The following is a 17,403-nucleotide window of genomic DNA, read 5'->3' on the forward strand; positions in this document are numbered from 1 at the left end:
TTTTGATACTTTGTCTGGAGATTGTTAGATGGTTATGTTAAAAAAAGATTAAGGCTATGTCTGCAGGAGGGGAACAGCCCTCCCTGTTCAATTACAGCAGCCATACCAGGGCTTTAGAGGTGAAATTTCCTGAACTGTATTTTCTGGCACGTTGAAACCCTTTTAAAGGTCATATTTACTAACAACAATTTCCTTTTTCGGAGTATTTAAAGAAGAGAAAAATCGTGCTTCCTAATTGCCAGGCATAGTACATCGTTGCAACACAGTTCATGCAGGGCTGCTGCATTTTGGGCTGCAAGGGCAGTTTGATCTTTCTGGTTAAATCCTGGTAACATAAGAAGGGAAGGTTAGGTAACTCAGCTGTGTCAGTGCCATCATTGTTTAGACCAGGATCTCTGTTTATAAATGTTGCTGCTTGTAAAGTGAATTCTCAAAATACCTGTGTGGAGCGAGAGCAGGGAGCAGTGTGTGTCTGCTCATGAGTAGGGACTTGGAGGCAGTTCTGCTGTTGACTCTGTCTGGACATCCCAGGGGAATTTTAACCTTTTCAGTGTTTTAATTACAGGGTGAAAAATTAAAAGTGGTAATATTACTGGAGTAGCTGGTTGGGCATGTCTTCTGTTTGTTTTCATAGAAAAAGAACCGACAAAAATTTTTCCATAGGAGTTAATAGTTCAGCTGCTTATTGAAGAGTAGGAAGGAGGGGGATTGAGCCTCTTCTGTGTTCAAGTGTTAGTCTTTTTCTCAGCTCATAGATGAGAAATAGTTTTATGTATGTGTCATAGGAAACTGATATTCAAAAGAAAATTCACCCATTCAATTTCTTTGAGACCACTAATCTATCTTTCATATACTGGGAATTAATCTGAAATATAAACAGAGCTGGCTAAGTTTTAAGTCTTTTATTTTATTTTTTTTTCCCGAGAGGGTGCACTTACAGGAGCAAGTCACCACTACTTAAAAACAAAAGGGAAGAGGGCAACTCCACTCCCCTTCTCTGTGCAAGTGTTGAGGGGAGCCAGGAGCAACACAACAAAATGCTTAGGCTTGTTCAGCCTCCCTTCCCTTCCCCTCTGTATTTACAGTATACCGCCTCTTCAGTTTCAACTCTAACCACTTAAACCAGTAAACATCCTCGCACAAAGTCTAGGTTAGTGTGTGCAGATGACCTCCTTCAGGGTAGGGTATGAGTGCTGCAGCCAAATGTAATCCAAACAGTGATGCTGACTGCAGAACCTGCTCTGAAATATACAGCATAAACAAATGGAAAAAATGATTTTCCTCTTCATTTCCTGTAACTTGAAGAGGTTTTTTTTTCAAAACAGTTGGAGATTTGGACTAGAGCAATGTATATGTTTCTTTTTTCCACATAATTTTTATGTCATACTGCTTCCTACAACTCTCTTGTTTCACAATCCTAAATCAATTTTGGACTTCGAGTGGTGTGGTTTTATATTAATTCAATTATGAATAGTTAATGTATAACACCTCACTTACAGTGCTTGTTCCAGATTTTATATGCACTCTGTTCAAGTTTAATACTGATCCAGCGTATGAGATGTGGTTGTATTTCTGTGCATCCATGCCTCTGCGTTAATGCTTGAGACAGGATCAACGTCATGCTTATCTAAAATCCGGAAGAAACACCCCAATTCTGTTGTTCAGTGAGACAGTATTAAGAGCAAGGCATAAGTCTTCATCTTGGAAAAATAACGGTGGATTTGTGTCTGATCTCTAGAGGACAGTGTTTGAGACGTTTGTTCAGATGTGTTCTTTGTCAAGCAGCGGCATCTTTATTGTCACAGACCATGACTTAGTATATAAGAAAGCCTTGTTCTTTTGCATTGTGCTTTATCATGCTGACTGGAAAACAGACTAATAATGCAGACTCCTGTTGTGGTGCTTGTGCATCTCATTCAGTGCTGTAGCTCTGGTTTCCTGTGTATTGGTAACTGCAGCAATTTCCATCTACGAGGAGCTGTGCAGCCTTACTGCATCGTTTGTATGTAAGTGAGCTTTAGCATCACCTTAGTGGTGGGAGAGTTGAAAGCAAAGAGGTTAAGTGACTTGTGTAAATGAAACGGTGGCAGAGCGGAGATTAGGACTAGGGTTCGTGCCACTAGAGTGCACTACTTCCCTCTTGCTTATTGAGAGAATGGTTAAATTTGCTGGTAGGTGCAATCTCCCTGGTGTAGGGTTTGGAAAATTGCTGCCAACTTGCTGAGCTACTGGGAGTTTCACAGCTATCAGTTACCGAATAGATGTTTTTCTCACTGTCAAGCTTTTATGAACGTTGTGATAGAGCGGCAAAGAGGGCTTGTAAACTGGGTTTTTACCTCCCTTAGATTTTGTTGGAAATGAAAAGGGTATGTACAAATGAAAGAGTTCATCATATTTGTAATTAAAGTCAGGTACTTTAAGATGCATAATTTCTAAGAAATAGATAATGACTGTGCTGACTTTTATAATGAAAGGTAACTGATAATGAGATTATAGTATTTTTCTCAATAACTTAAGCTCTTTCTCTTTTCCCGCCCAGGTTTCCACTTGAGTGGCACAGTGACAGAGCCTGCAATGCAATCGGAGCCAGAAACTGTTTGCAATGTAGCTATCAGCTTTGATCGTTGCAAGATTACCTCAGTGACCTGCAGCTGTGGAAACAAGGACATCTTTTACTGTGCCCACGTTGTGGCACTCTCTTTATACCGGATCCGCAAGCCAGATCAGGTCAAACTGCATCTTCCCATTTCAGAGACACTCTTTCAAATGAACAGAGACCAACTACAAAAATTTGTACAGTATTTGATCACAGTGCACCATACAGAAGTTTTGCCAACTGCTCAAAAATTAGCAGATGAAATTCTTTCTCAGAATTCAGAAATCAATCAAGTCCATGGTAAGTTTTGATGCTTGTTCTTCCTTTTGTCTCATTTCCTCCTTGGTTTTGAACATTTCTGTGCCATTCAGGAATATGACCTGCTGATGTTCGTTCCAGCCTGAGTTCTTCTGCAATTCTATAATGTTTACAAAAGAGAATTGTTGTTGAAGCTTCACTTCAAGATGTTTAGAAAGTAAAACTTTTTGGAAAAAGAGAAGAATTCATAAGCAATGAGCTTGATGTCTCCAGTGCTGTTAATAACATGGCCTGATCTACTTCACGCTTGTATTTTTCTGCTATGAAAAATGTCAGTGCTCTTCCTTGTATAGCCACATTGCTCAAAGAACCAACTTACTGACTGCATCTTTTTGTTACTCTGTTCTTCTTAAACTAATCTTACTAGGTTTTTGTTGTGTAATTTTTGTTTTAATGGCAAGGTATGCAAGCAAGTAGGTGTTACTGGTCTGTTTCGAACATTAAATATACTTTTATTATCCTTTAGGAATCTGTTTTTATATGAAGTTAGGAGAAATACAAATCTTGTATTTCAGTGCACTTTTCTGGTTACTGTTGCAGCAGCCCACAGAATCAGCAAAGGTCTGTCTTTTCTGCTCTTCCTGTCACACACATTTTTAATGGCTTTCAGTTTCTTGTGCTGAACATCTTACCTTTTTTAAAGGGTGTTGGGTGTGACTTGGGGCTTCTGAGGTGATCCTTGTATGGACCCCAGTAAAGTACAAGCGAGTGATTGTGGGTTTGAGTTGACCCAGCTAGTTTACAGTCCTGTGTTCCTGTAAGGTCACCTGATAAAAAGCTCCAACATGACCAGTGCTGTAAGCCTAAGTGCAATTTGGAGGGGAAGAATAAGTTATCTAAATACATCTTTTTTTTTAGTTTGTTCATTGACAGGAACAGTTCTTGTGTGTTGGATATTTAAGAGGGAACAGTGCTGTTGCAAAGAATTTGCAATACAAACACAGACAAGCTGCCTTAACGTTAGAGAAGAAAACCCACACATTTGCTATATCCACTGTAGGTAGAACAAAAGAAGTGAGTCTTTCTGACAACAGGGTTCACCTACAGTCTAGCCCTTTTCCTTAGGGTCCAGCGACCCTCACAAGCCCAAGCAGGCAGTGCTGCAAGAAGATGAGTTTCAGGAGCAGTGTTCTTTTTTGGATATGGGGTACTTGGATGTGGCCAGAGGCCAGACTATGCTTCTAGCTCTTGTGGAACAGAATGAGAATCTGGCTGGCAGAGCTGCCTGGTGCCAGTGGAAAGAAAGGGAAGCTAAAGCAAATGCAGGGCATTAGCAATAGAGGAGGATTCTCCGATGTTGTAAGCTGAAGGCATGTATAGCATGAGAGCTGGTAATAGCCTGAACATAAGGAATTAAAGGAAAGGAAGGAAGAATTATGGTGTGTATGTGAGTGATGTGGGGAAGACTAAAACAGTCAAGGGTGATTAGAAAAAGGGGAAGGGAGGGGTGGGAAAGGAAGGGCAGATGACGACTATATATGGCTATATTAGCTATGCAATGACTAATGTAAGATGAGAAACAACAGAAAGGATGTTGCAGGGAGTGCTTAAGCTTGATCAACTTTGTCTGTAATTATTCTAATCACAGGCATGCTGATCTTTGTCACCTATTTCCTTATTGTCAGAATATCTCTTTACTCATTAGTATTTATTTTTAGAGAAATATTTAATGTTTGTCACAGCCCAACTAGCAAAAAGAATTACAAAAAAAAAATCACTATAAGTTTGAGTAGGGTACTTTAAAAATGCCCACTGAACTAAAATGTTTGTCTTGTATGTGTTGCTGTCTTCCTAGCAAATGAGACTGCAGTTCGTCTTTATTGACTATTGGGGTTTCTTAACAAAATACTAGAACTGAAGTAGAAAATCCAGATAGCATAAGAAAGTAAACTGCCATTACCAAAGAAAGCTGGGTTACAAAAGAGGATCTATAGCCTCCTGCTCTTCCTCCCAAACTCCCATTAAACGGTAGTCTGATTTGTTGTTGGGTTTTGGTTGGTTGGTTGTTTTTTGTTTACTATGTTAAAAAATACAGGATTCTTTTAAGGAAAAAGTAACTTCCAGTGATTATATAGCAAGTGAGGATTCTTCTTGGATACATAACTATAATTCTGTTATTTTGATCTTTAAATCCTAAAAACAGAAAAAAAGGTATCAAAAGAAATGGGCTAGTTTTAATAACATAGGTCGATGAATGTAAGATCACCATTCACTGTCAGATCTCCTGTGCTGCAGATGTTCAATTTGTAATACAAAACTGTCTTGTAGACCTCGCTTGCTTTGAACAGTTTAAACTCACTAAAATATTGTTTGAAGCAGAATTACATTGAACACTGCTTGGGGGCACAGGTAAGTCAGAGGAAAAAATTAAAAAAACTTGCCTTATGAAATTAAGAAGAGACTTGACACACAGAGAAATACCAGAAACAGCTTTAAAAAGAATAACGTCCTGATTCTGTAGTTGTGTGATGAGGTATTCTTCAGTGTTACCTAGAGGAATTCTTATTTCAGGGTTCCTTTATCCATTTTTTTCTCTCATGGTGGCCTCACTAGTTCTGTTTTTCATATTTCCAGTAATAGGCAAAAGAAATCAGCTCTGTTGAATACCATTTATTGTTTTATAAGAAAGATCCAAGGCTTTGAAGAGTTCTGTCCGCAGCATTGTTTTTGACTTGCTTATGAGCTGGCTGGGGAGATGGAATAAACTGTGCAGTACTTTCCTTGCACAAAAGGTGAATTGGGTATTTGTTCGTTTGCTCAAAATTTTGTCTTGTGCAGCGTTTAATGACTGCTTTCAGCCACTTTCTGGGGTTAACTAGTGAAGTGAATTACATTGATAATACAGGTTGTGAAATGAGAAAACCCTCTGAGATCTGGTACAAGTGACTGAGATAGATATCCTTTCTTGCTTCCTGACTGAGCCTCACCCCAGGAAGAAATCAGGGAATGCTCCTGGAAGCATGGGAGTATGTGGTCTACTCACTAAATTCAGGAAAGCTGAATGAGTTATTGGGAATCATATTCTCTGTTCGCTATGCTAATTTTCACTTACTAGTAGTTACGCTACAAGAGGGTTTTGCATCTTTTTAGGGCACAAAAGCACCTCTTACAATTTAGAAGATCTATTGTATCTGATTTTCACTTGTGATCCTGCTACAGCTGTACAGGTTCCTGATCCCAAACCTGGAGATGTGCAGACTCTTAGTCATCTGTATCGAGGACAACTGTAGGTGTTTATACCAATACCCGAAAGTCTGTGCTTCGTAACGGCTAGCTGCACATTACATCCATCCGGGGGTGCTGACTCAGCAAGTTGGGTGTAGATTTCCATCCTACTTAGCTGAGGCTTTTCCTTTTTCTTGTTTTTTTGTACTTCATAGCAGAGGAGGCTGGCAGGTGTGTAAGGCTATACAAATAGTCAGGAGGATGGATTATCAACCAGGCTAGTTAACTTGTAGCAGGCTTTTTCTAGGTATGAAACTTTCACTTAAAGTTTGATCTTGCAACCAATTTATATGTTCCTGAGATTATTGAGTGGAAATAGGAAAGTAACTAAGTAACTGCAGGATTTTTGGGGGGGAATCAGTTTTCATATTAATATCACATTAGAAATGATTTGTCATTATGTGCGTAGTGGAAAAAAGTCTTTCACTGGTATAAGGACAGCCTAACAAAACAATTTCATTTTTTCATTTAAGTTATATTGTACCTTTCGTGTTTAGTCTCTCTTCTTAAAGGATCTATATGTATTTCTCCAGACTTTCTCTCGTTCTCTAATTAGATACAAAGCACAAGTCACTTGTTTATGTAAAGCTACATGCAGATGAACTCAAATTTAATGTCGAGGAACTGGGAGCAGCAGTCCCTGGGTACGTACTTCTGTATTTGTCCAGGGAGATCTATGTATACACCCTCTGCAAAGATTAATCTGTAACATTTACTAGGAGATGCAGTGGAGGCATTCGGGAAGGAAGCATCTATCAAAAAAAGATTTGATTTAAAAAGAAAAAAAAATCACATTGCCTGAAAATTTCAGAATATCTAGTGCTGTTCCTGTATTGTAAGTGTCAACAGGCAATCTAAATGTTGTGTATTTAATTGATGCTTGTTTTTAGTGGAGAATAGTAGGGTAGGGCTGAATAATAGAATACAGTGTATTGCCAATCCACTAGAGTTCTTTAAAGTGAAAAGGGAACTGATTAACATTTAAAGAAGATAAATTATATTTTTAAAAGAGGGAATCTTTCATATGGTCCTGCTTAAACTAGCAAAATTGAGAACCTAAATGTAAGGGAGGAATGTAGGAAATAGCTGGCAGTTTTATTTTCAAGAAGGAATAATGTGAAGTGCCCCAGTGCTTAGCATTAGAGTTGCCTGTGATCCAGATTTGGGAAGGAAGTAACAAGACTAGTGAAAACTAAACAAATCTCAGAAACTCAAGCGGATGTGAATAGGCAGTACAAGGTAAAATGAATTGAAGGATTGATAGCCACAAAAAAATGTGAAAACATACTTTATGGAATTTGTATGTGTAGGAAAGGTTTTTGCACATCCATTAAGCATTAAAACAGAACATGTTGTTTAGAAAATAAATCATGAGCTTTTGTTTCAAGATGTGGAACGTAAAAATAAGGGGACGCAGTGAAAACACTGTATGCCAGTCTAGACTGGTAAGGAAGTTTTTATCTGTCATGTGCACATAGGCTTTGAAAGTTACTGCTGTATAATGTTTGCGAGACCAGGATCTTAGCAGGAGAGGTTAGATATTGTCAGCAGATAAGTTAATAGATTTTGCTGTGCAGATGGAAGGGGAAATAATTGTTTGGAAGTTATATTTGTTGGGGAGAGGGAGCGTTGTTAAATTTCCTCACCAGCTTACCGTAGCATGTCCTGTTTTTACCTTTTTTGTTATTAGCACTGGCTGCTTCACAGCAGTTCCTGTTCTCCTTTGATGTTGTGCGCTGCTTGGCAGGTGTTATAATTCCACCTAAGAGTTCTGAAATTAAGGACCAGATGAAGTGACTTATGTATAAACTTTGAATCATTTGGGAAAATCAAAGGCCTACTAATATCTTTTAATCATTAATTTTATGATCTTTGGTTTTATATAATTATTGTTTAGAATAGTCCTGAGTATACTAAGTTTATAAAAATCAATTACTGTTCTGTTGTGAATCAGCATACAGCAAGCTTGCTCTCTAGCTGGGACCATTCAGTCTTGGTGTAGTACTCAGTAAGCCACACTTTTTATTTGTAATTGTTTTTCTTATCTTCTTCTGAATGCTGCCATGGGATGACATTTAATAAAATGTAACTGATCTACAGTTCATTTGTATACTTAAATTCATAAGACTTTTATAAAGTGAAGTTCAAAAAATACAGTATGGCTACGAGTGAGTAATTCAGCATAGTGTCAGTTGAAGATTTAAAAAGTTCATGCTTTAAAGACTAAATTCTGTTATTCTAATGAAATTTCACTGTTGATCTGCTCCTGAGTAGCCTGCAATATAAACTATTCCTAACTATTCTTAACCTATTTTAGTTAATGTCCCTTGCTTTGCTTCTGCTTACTTTTGTTTCTGCTGTTGTTTTCCACATACAACACTAATTCTTGAATGTGGTTGCTCATTTTGAAAGCAGCTGCACTTAAAATCGCTATGTAGATGATCAGTGTTTAAATTTTTAAAATGCTCCTACTTCTTAGAACTTGAAAGATGATTATGCTTAACATGTAGCCTGTTGTGACCATAAATATCATAGGTTTGTACCCGATTTTCAATCTTATTTGGGTGTTCACTGTTAAAAACAATCGAGCACAGTATTCCTGCTTTGGTTGCTAAGATCATATGATTGTTTTAATTTTAGTAAAAGAGCATGAGTAAATGTCTGGCTGTATCTGTATACTGAGTATAAATACTCTATTTGTTGTATTTAACTGTCAGTAAGAACATGACATAAAACCTATTTCAAAGACCAGTCATGACAGAAGTTAACAAAGCCAGAGGTTGGAGGGAGGGAGATTAATATGCGAGTGTCTATAAACTGACACAGTTTAATTACAGGTTTTAATTTTTAGTATAATTATACGGTGCTTTTCACTTTCATAGTTCGAATGTGAACTAATTTATCCTCATGACACCCTTCTAAAGCATGTAAGTAATATTTATCCCCAGTTTACAAGTGGGGAAAGGGATTTGCTCTTGGTACCAAGCCGTGTTGCAGAGAAGGTGTTCAGGACTGCCTGGCTCCAGGCTGCCCTTTGATGGAGGCCTCGTGGTGCCCACCCAGGGCCATGCTGCACCTGGGGCGAAGCCACGGGCCTTGAACCGAACCGTCAGAGCCTGAGCCTTCCTGCTGGTTGCTCTTAGGACTTCATTTCTCAGCTCCTAGGGCAGTGCCCTCCTGCAGTCCTGCTGCTGGTTTAAATAGCTTCTCCTCTACTAGTCTGGTCCCATGCCTTCTGAAGGAAAGTTGCAGTTAAAAAATCCTGTCCACTCAGGAGCGATGCATGCGTGAGCAGGAGAAGAAGGCGGCTTGGTCAATGAGCGTTCACGTTCTTGTAAGCGAATGCAACGACCCTGAGAAGTGCCTGTTGGAGAGGCCTGGAGATGGTGGTGTGCACCTCAAAACAAGAGCAACACGGGCAGGGGAGCTGAGGCTTCCCCGCCGGCACCAGCAGGACACGCGGCTGCTGCCCGGCCGGGACAGGGCCTGGGCCTCGCGCCCAGCCAGACGCGCCGTCTCCACGCCTGCTTAGTCCGTGGCTACTGCTGGGTGCTGCTCCAGTGGTGTTGAAGGATCAGTGAATTACAGCCCTGGCCAGTGCCAGTTAAACGTACACTCCAATTTCATTATACGCCCTGACAAAAAAATCTCGATCGTACTGAGTGTAGCCTGTCTTGTAAGGAAAATAGCTTTGAATCCGAAGCATCTGTAGAGCTGTACTGAATACCGTCTTAATGCTCAGACCCGTGGCTTGGCATCTTCAGCTATTGCAATCTTTTAGCCCACTGGCATGAAAATAATGTTAGTGTAAGTATAGTGGTGCTGAGCCCCTGGGGAAAATATATTTGGGATGCTGCTGGCAGAAGGGGCCTTGGCAGGGGCACTGCCACTGGCCCAGGGCAGCAGGCGCCCTTGTTCCTATGAAGGAACCCTGTTGTTAAAGAATCTGCGGTAGCTGAGCTGAAACTTAACCTTCCAGCACAAGCTGACCGACCGGCTTTTGATAAAATGTAAACAGTTATGGAAGGAATTTTTTTTTTTCCCTAAATAGAGAAGCTTAGCTGAGGAATCTTGAGCTATTTTTAATATAATTTAAAAGTAGCCATACCAAGCTTATTTAAAGATAAAATCCCAGTGAAGTGAGGGATAAATATATTTTGTATATCTGTGCTCTCATATAATTCATTTTTACGAGTCTTTTTCTCCATGTTTTAGAACAGTGAAATATTTAAGCTATGTGCAAGGTGATACTGTAAACCTGGGTCTGTGCAACAGCTGCACTGCTCATTCTCATGTGGCTTGATTTCCCTTTTTATCTTGTTCTTTGCAACTGAGGACTTATTAGCAAGTGTTTTATGTAGCTGGCTGAATTGAAACCTCCTTAAAACTAACACAATAAAGATGGAAGAACTCAAGAGGAAGTTTTTAATGCCTTGTTTTTTTGTATTATCTTGGGCTTGATTCCTGTCTTTGGAGACACTCCTGTGGTTCCCGTGGTGGCAGGAGAGTTCTTTCACATCTTGAAAGACACCATTTCTTACTAATCTGAGTGTATGTGTGTAAGGACAGCAGGGCTGTATTCCCAGTTGTAGGTTCTGAAGTTGGAGGCAGTTTAGGAAGTTACTGAGCTGGAAGGTTTTTTTGACAGTCTCAGCAACTAGTAGACAAGGCATCCATCTGACCTTTAAAATCTTCTGGTTGTGTTTTCATCGAATAAAGATTCCACCATTTGTGGCAACTGCTGAAAAGCTTCACCTACATGGCACAGCTACAAATGTGAAATGAAGGCATAAATCAATAGGATCAATGTTTAATTGCTGTACATTTGAAGATCTGTAGATGTCTACTTTTCAAGTTCTCGGGACTTCTTTGAAACCAAGCTTTTACAATTCTGACCATGTAATTTTCATTTCCTCCAGTATTATTCTTTTAGTATTGGCTACAGGGGTAACATGGGCTGGGATTTAAAGGTGATAGACTGTGTAATGTAATTCAATTTCTAACATCTTCTTGAAAACTAACAGACATGGAGATTCCACAGTAGTGACAAGCCCAAAAGCAAAATGTCGAGTTAAGTTGAATCTTGGGTGTGCTTAAAATACTTTACGTCTGGTATGGTGATACATTACCTTGAGTTGTTTCTCTGACAGTCTAGATGAGTGCTTTTCAGCCATTTCAGTTTGAATCCTTTTTTAAAAAAATACCTAGCAAAGCAGTAGACTTCTTCAGAAATATACTAGATGGTGGAAGAACTTGGTTTAGTTAATTCTGTCAGCCTTCAGATGAGGCCACCAGATGAGTGGAAAATCTCCTATCTCAACTGTAAAATTTGATTTAGAGCAACCTGTGCTTCCTTCTGTAAATCGAGTCACTTCAGTTTGCACTAGGCTAATTCAGGCAGAGTTACTCTGAACTGATTCTGTACTGATGACATTACCTATGTAAAATTGCTCCTCTAGAAGCGTCAGTCTTACTCAGCTCTAACTCTTGCTTATGATGGAAATGCCTCTAGTACTTTAAGACTTTGGATTTGTTTGGGGATTTTTTTACTCTTTGTTTAGCTTTTCAGAGCCATCACAGTTCAGAGGCACCGAGGTGATGATTTTCCTCATGTTCATCAGTAGCAGCGCTCACTAGCAGTCACTTAAACCTGAGCAAGATTGCAGAAGGTACAGGAATTATACAGGTGTTTTGGGGAGAGTGGTTTTAACATCACAGTTGTAGAAGTACTATGCAAAGTATAATTTTCTTTGTAAAAGCATTCAAGTATGCCTGCTGAGATGGGAGGAAAAAGCTCATCTTTGTTTTAATGTTATAATATAAAATATTATTTACCTAAACAGCATTTTGTAGGCTGTCATTTCTTTTCCACTAAGTGCTTAAGACTACTGAGAAGAAATTTAAGTCTGTTTTAAAAAGAATGCTTAGATTAAAGCCAAGACATTCAAAACAGGACAAAACACAAATCCGTAAACCTCTTCAATACTTCTCTCCCTTGGACCCATGAACCTTTCATCTTCATGTAGAACATAATTTCTTTTCTTGCTGTTTACAGGTGCTCCTGACCCAACAGCAGGTGCTAGCATAGATGATGAAAACTGCTGGCATTTGGATGAGGAACAGGTCCAAGAACAAGTTAAAATCTTCCTCTCCCAGGGTGGATACCATGGATCGGGGAAGCAGCTCAATTTGCTTTTTGCAAAGGTGTGTTGAGTATTTTAAACCTTCCCCTTTTTCTCTCCCCCCATTTCTCCAGCCAGTTTGTACTTGTTAGCGTCTCACTCCAAGTTCTGTTGTTCTAAAACAATACAAAGCCTTGGGAATGTGGTAGCAAGTTAATAATGGACTGTTGTACAGAAGCAGACCACAATCTCCTGTCTTTGAGATTGGATTAGGTTATGAAGTAACATTTCAGGCATCTGCACCTTCGGTGTTCTTTTCCTTCCCACCCCCAGAATGCTGGAGAAACCTGTAGAAATGATAGTCTTGTAGTAGCTTGCATAATACACCTGTGGATTACTTGTGGAAGTGTTTGAAAAATTGCAATGGAATCCTAAAATCAAAGTCATAGTTAAAATTGGGAAGGTAGAATATTTTTTTTACTTAAAATATGTTGCTTCAAGTATATTAATGGTATTTCTTATTCAACAGAGTTGGAAAGTTTAATGCTGAAAAGTATTGTCTGTCCTGTGGTGTATTTTTTTCAAGTTTGTATTAAAAGCCTCATTTCCTAGGTGCGAGAGATGCTAAAGATGAGAGATTCAAATGGAGCTCGCATGTTGACGTTGATAACAGAACAGTTCATGGCTGACCCTCGTCTGGCACTTTGGAGACAGCAAGGAACTGCAATGACTGACAAGTATAGGCAGCTCTGGGACGAACTGGGTAAATGCACAGACTTCAAAATCATCTAGGTGTTCATGTGTGTAATGAAGAAACAATTACATGTTTGGGGGTGGAGGGAAACTTTATTGTGGTACTAGGTAAAACAGGTTATAGTTTTCTGCAGCTTTGCTCCCTCAGTTAAGGTTGGGTGAAATTGAATTTCTGATCTACTGCGTGAGACAATGCAGTTGAAGGATAGGAAGCATGGTATGAAACAAGTACAGTTGCAACAGGTTGTAGGTAACCTGAGGATCTAAATAAAGCAAAAAGTGGAAGTGTACACAGCTGAGGGTAGGTATATAAACCAGTAGTGCGGAAATGGGAAGTTTAAGAAAGAAATCATTTCACAAGCAGAGAGAAATAGAAGGCCAAAAAAAAAAAAAGGGAGATTCATTAAGAGTATTAGAAGACTGCAACAAAGGAAAACAGAAGTCCATTACATAGCAGGAAAGGAGATCAAATAACAGAGGGCTGAAACAATTAACACTTCTCTACAGGAAAGGTCAGTTGTGACCAGATACATGAGTTGGACAACAAAGAGAGGAATGTGAGCTGAAATGGGCAAGGAATGCTTAAACTGGTCTGAGGGCACTTGCTCTAAAGTGTTCCAGAAACTCGCTGACACAACTTTGAACTATTTGTAGCTGCTTCAGAAGTTCTCAAAATGTATACGAATTTGTAGTAGGGTGAGGAAATTCAAAATAACTTGAAGGTAAATGTCACCAAGATTTTAAAGGAGTGAAAAATATTAAGTAGCCACCAACATTGCTTTCATAGAGTGTAAGGTACTGGAATGAACTACTAACCAGTTAGTGTTGTAAGCATATAGAAGATAAGTGATAAAAGACAACATGAATTATTTGTAATACAGTGGTAAATCTGTTTCTCTAAAAGAGTGTGTGAGCGAAAGGATTAATGTGGTGTACTTTAGATACATAAGGTTTTGGGTGCTGTCTTGGAGGCTTTCTGAAAGCAAGTTGAAGATACACAGCCTAGATGAAATTGCCTTGTGGTTCATGGAACTCATAGTAGTTACCTGTGCTTTCACACAATCTGCAAAGACTCTTTAAGTCTAGACTTACAGGAGCCTGTCTTGAGATGTGTTCTGGCCAATATGGCTATTCCTGACTTACGTGGCATGGAAGATGCATATATATAACTTAGAGATGACGCCCCATGGGATTATGTGTAACACTGTGGAGAACAGAGCCAAAACTCTGAATGGCCTTGGTAGGTTTTAAAGGTGCAAAATAAAGCTGAATGAAAATAAAGCCAGAATAATTTCTTCATTTAGAAAAGTCAAAAGCAAAATTTGAGTTTTCCCACTTGCAAAAGTTAAAGATGACCATGATCGATTGCACATTGTCTGGGGAGGTTAAGATTAGATATAATGTTAGCATAAATTATGTTCATTCTAAATGAAGCATTAGGTTAATAAAGCACTGGCTGTCTAGTTGACATTATGTATTTAAGTGGTAGAAAGCCTTAATATCAGAGCAGGCAAAGCTCTGTTACAGAGAGTGTAGATATAACCACTTTGCCTTAAGTGTAACAACCCTTTTAGTATGTCATTTTTATGATGCTTTGGCTTGGGGAGTAGCACCTTTTGCCAGGCAGGACATGTGCTTAGCTGGACATGCACGCAGGAAAATGCTGTATCCCACCATACTGAAAACTGGAGGGTGTCGTGCTCCATTGCTTATGTGGGTTGAGCTGGTAGGTGACGGGAGAGGCACAAGTGTGTTCTCCATCTGTTACCTGTAACAGTCTTAACCACATGCTGCCAATAAACCTAAAAGTTTTCCTTAAATTTTCTTAGCAGCTCCTCTTCTTGTTTCATCAGTTACACACTAACATCATCTTCTTGACAGCACCTTGTCTGAAGGTGGAGGAAATGGAATCTGCCTGCAGCATCAAATAAGCAATATCTTAGATTAATTGAATTGATTGATTTACCTCTGTTTAATCAGAATTATACTTGCCACTCCTAGAAAGCCACAATGCAACCTCCAGCTTCACCACTACTACGCTTGTAATCTGAGGCAGACCCTGCTGTTACAGTCCTGCACTGCTCTGCTTCCCCTAACAGTATCAAAGTATTTTGATCGTGTAACAGTTTCAAGTGCAAATGCATTTCAACCAGGTCAGGCATGTAGTAGGCTAAAAGCAGAACATAGTTTAGTTCTTCCACCTCTATCCTGTGTTCGTGTTGCTAAACTGTCCAGTTTGTTCCCATGCTGGTAGGATTCCTCCCACTGGTGCACTGCAAGTTCCATGAAAATTGCTCTTAACTGGGTGATTCTCTCCAGCTTGCCTCCTAGCCTATGTGAAAAGTACAAGCTGCTGCTGCGTTTTGGCTAGGGTCTCACCCCAAGTTTCATTCAAGTTGAACACATCTCTTTTTCTGGGTGAAACATACATATCTAAAGACATCTGAAAGTTTAAAAGTCAAAGGAGGTTTTAAGACAGATCATATTTACAATAGCAACCTACAGAAGAATGAGCAGGATGTCCCTGGAGACCCACAATCTGTGGTGTTAGTGGCAGGGAGAACTTGGACGTGGGTTTTGAGAGGTGATGGTATCATTATGCTCTGAAGTAACATTGGTTTCCTTTCTTGTTGTCATCCTCTAGGCTGTCAGGGAACTGAAATATCAATAAAGGAAGTGGGACAGACCGTTCTCATACTTTACTTTTTTTTGGGTATCTGCTCAGAGTAATCTGGGAGTAGCATATATGTATTTTGTTTTGGTTTTTTAATTGCTTTATTTATGATCTCATTTATTTCCCAGGTGAGTAGCAATTTGATGTTGTAGTTATGGAAGATTTTAGGACATGTAAAGTATGTAAATATAGACTCTGCTTAATAAAGGCTTGCTTGCTTGCCCTGGTATGCTGTCTGCCAACCACTAGGCATATGGCCACTTCGTCAGCTCCATCTTGGCATAGGTTTTTAAACATACCTAAATAACTTCAGCTTTGCTCCTTGACTGGGTCACATGAGCCTTTCATTAGAATTTAACTGATGCTTCCTGCCTGGCATTGAGCATTGGCAAGGGTACTGGAAGGACACACTAGTCTCTGATCAGAGTTTCTACTGAAGTGAATGGTAAATTGTGTTGACTTCAGTAGAAGTCAGATTGGGTTTGAGCGTTCAAAGGTGCTGATTTAAATAAATAAATTAATTAAAAATAAATACTTCATGTCTAAGTGAGAGCCTAGCAATTTTCTAATACAAAGTCCTAATTCAGTAAGCAATTTACAGTTCAAAGGCCTCAAGTTGAATACCTAGTTGTGTGTAAGGCTTTTTTGTTGTTTTTTAAAGTCTTTAGAACAAGAGGAAGAATATAATAGTTATGCTCAGCTGATTCCCCTATTGTACGTCAAAGAATGGGTTGAACTAAATACTACTTAAGGAACTCCAAAAGCGCAGTATTGGAAAGATCAAGATTACAGGCTGAAGCTCATATGCTTTTCAGCCTGGCTCATATGCTTTTCATGCTAGAAGAATGTAGATGTGACTTCAGTGATGCACTGGTTAACACTTATAACTTGCCACAGTAATACGTGAACGCGCTTTCCAGAGTTTAGAGCTGAGTTGGAATTCTTCGTGTTGTTGCTGTTTAAATGGTGTCTCAGTAGGTAAATTCCACATGCTGATCTTTAGGTGTTTAACTCTCAGCAACTGTGGTTGAAGACTTCAGTCTATTGGAATGATTAATTGTCTGAAGCCCCTTGGTTTGCCATTTTAATTAAATTGCATTGATAAAATGGAGCAATATGGAAATGCACAGTAAATATCTGCTGATGCCTGTTGAACTGAGATCTCTGATCTCAAGGAAAGGTCAGTTAACCTTCTTTGTACTCTAGAGGGGAAAAAAAATGGTCCATGCAATCATACTACAGAAGTAATTCTTTAATATTCATCCATCAAAATTAAGTTGAAGTTGCTTGTGGTCTACAAAAGTGAAAAGATTTCTTTAATAAAAGAGGAAAAATTGACTTTGTGCCCCAGCACAGGGATTGTGAGGGCTGCAAGGCTCTGCTTTGGAATTAAATGTTGAGCACTGCCAGATGCCAGGCATCGAGAAGAGGCTGAGTTTTGTCGGCAAATGGGATCTGCAAGTTAATTGGTGTTTTCTGCAGGCTTCTGGCTGTGAAATGAAATTGGAAGCCCTTTAGCCACATGGATAATACAGGACCTGAATACAAATGTCACATGTCACCATCAGGGCCCACTGTGAAACAATAGTGTTCCCACTCGAATGCTGCGCCATTACAGATCATTTAAATATGGGGATTACATTTAAACTAAAAGCCCCATTTGCCTTTTACTGCAATTTAAATGTCCTCTTAGCAAAAGCTAAGTGACAAATTAA

General features: G+C 39.2%; 1 protein-coding gene across 1 annotated transcript in view; it reads left to right on the forward strand.

Annotated features, from left to right (window-relative positions):
- ZSWIM6 (zinc finger SWIM-type containing 6) overlaps positions 1-17,403 on the forward strand; it is a 114,907-nt gene that overhangs the window by 59,869 nt on the left and 37,635 nt on the right. The window contains 3 exon segments of the mRNA XM_080574112.1: positions 2,540-2,896; positions 12,195-12,343; positions 12,874-13,024. Of these exon segments, the coding sequence (XP_080430238.1) occupies positions 2,540-2,896; positions 12,195-12,343; positions 12,874-13,024 (657 nt within the window).

Source organism: Anser brachyrhynchus (genome assembly GCF_964034855.1).
Source record: "Anser brachyrhynchus genome assembly, chromosome: Z".
In the NCBI taxonomy this organism is placed as follows: domain Eukaryota; kingdom Metazoa; phylum Chordata; class Aves; order Anseriformes; family Anatidae; genus Anser; species Anser brachyrhynchus.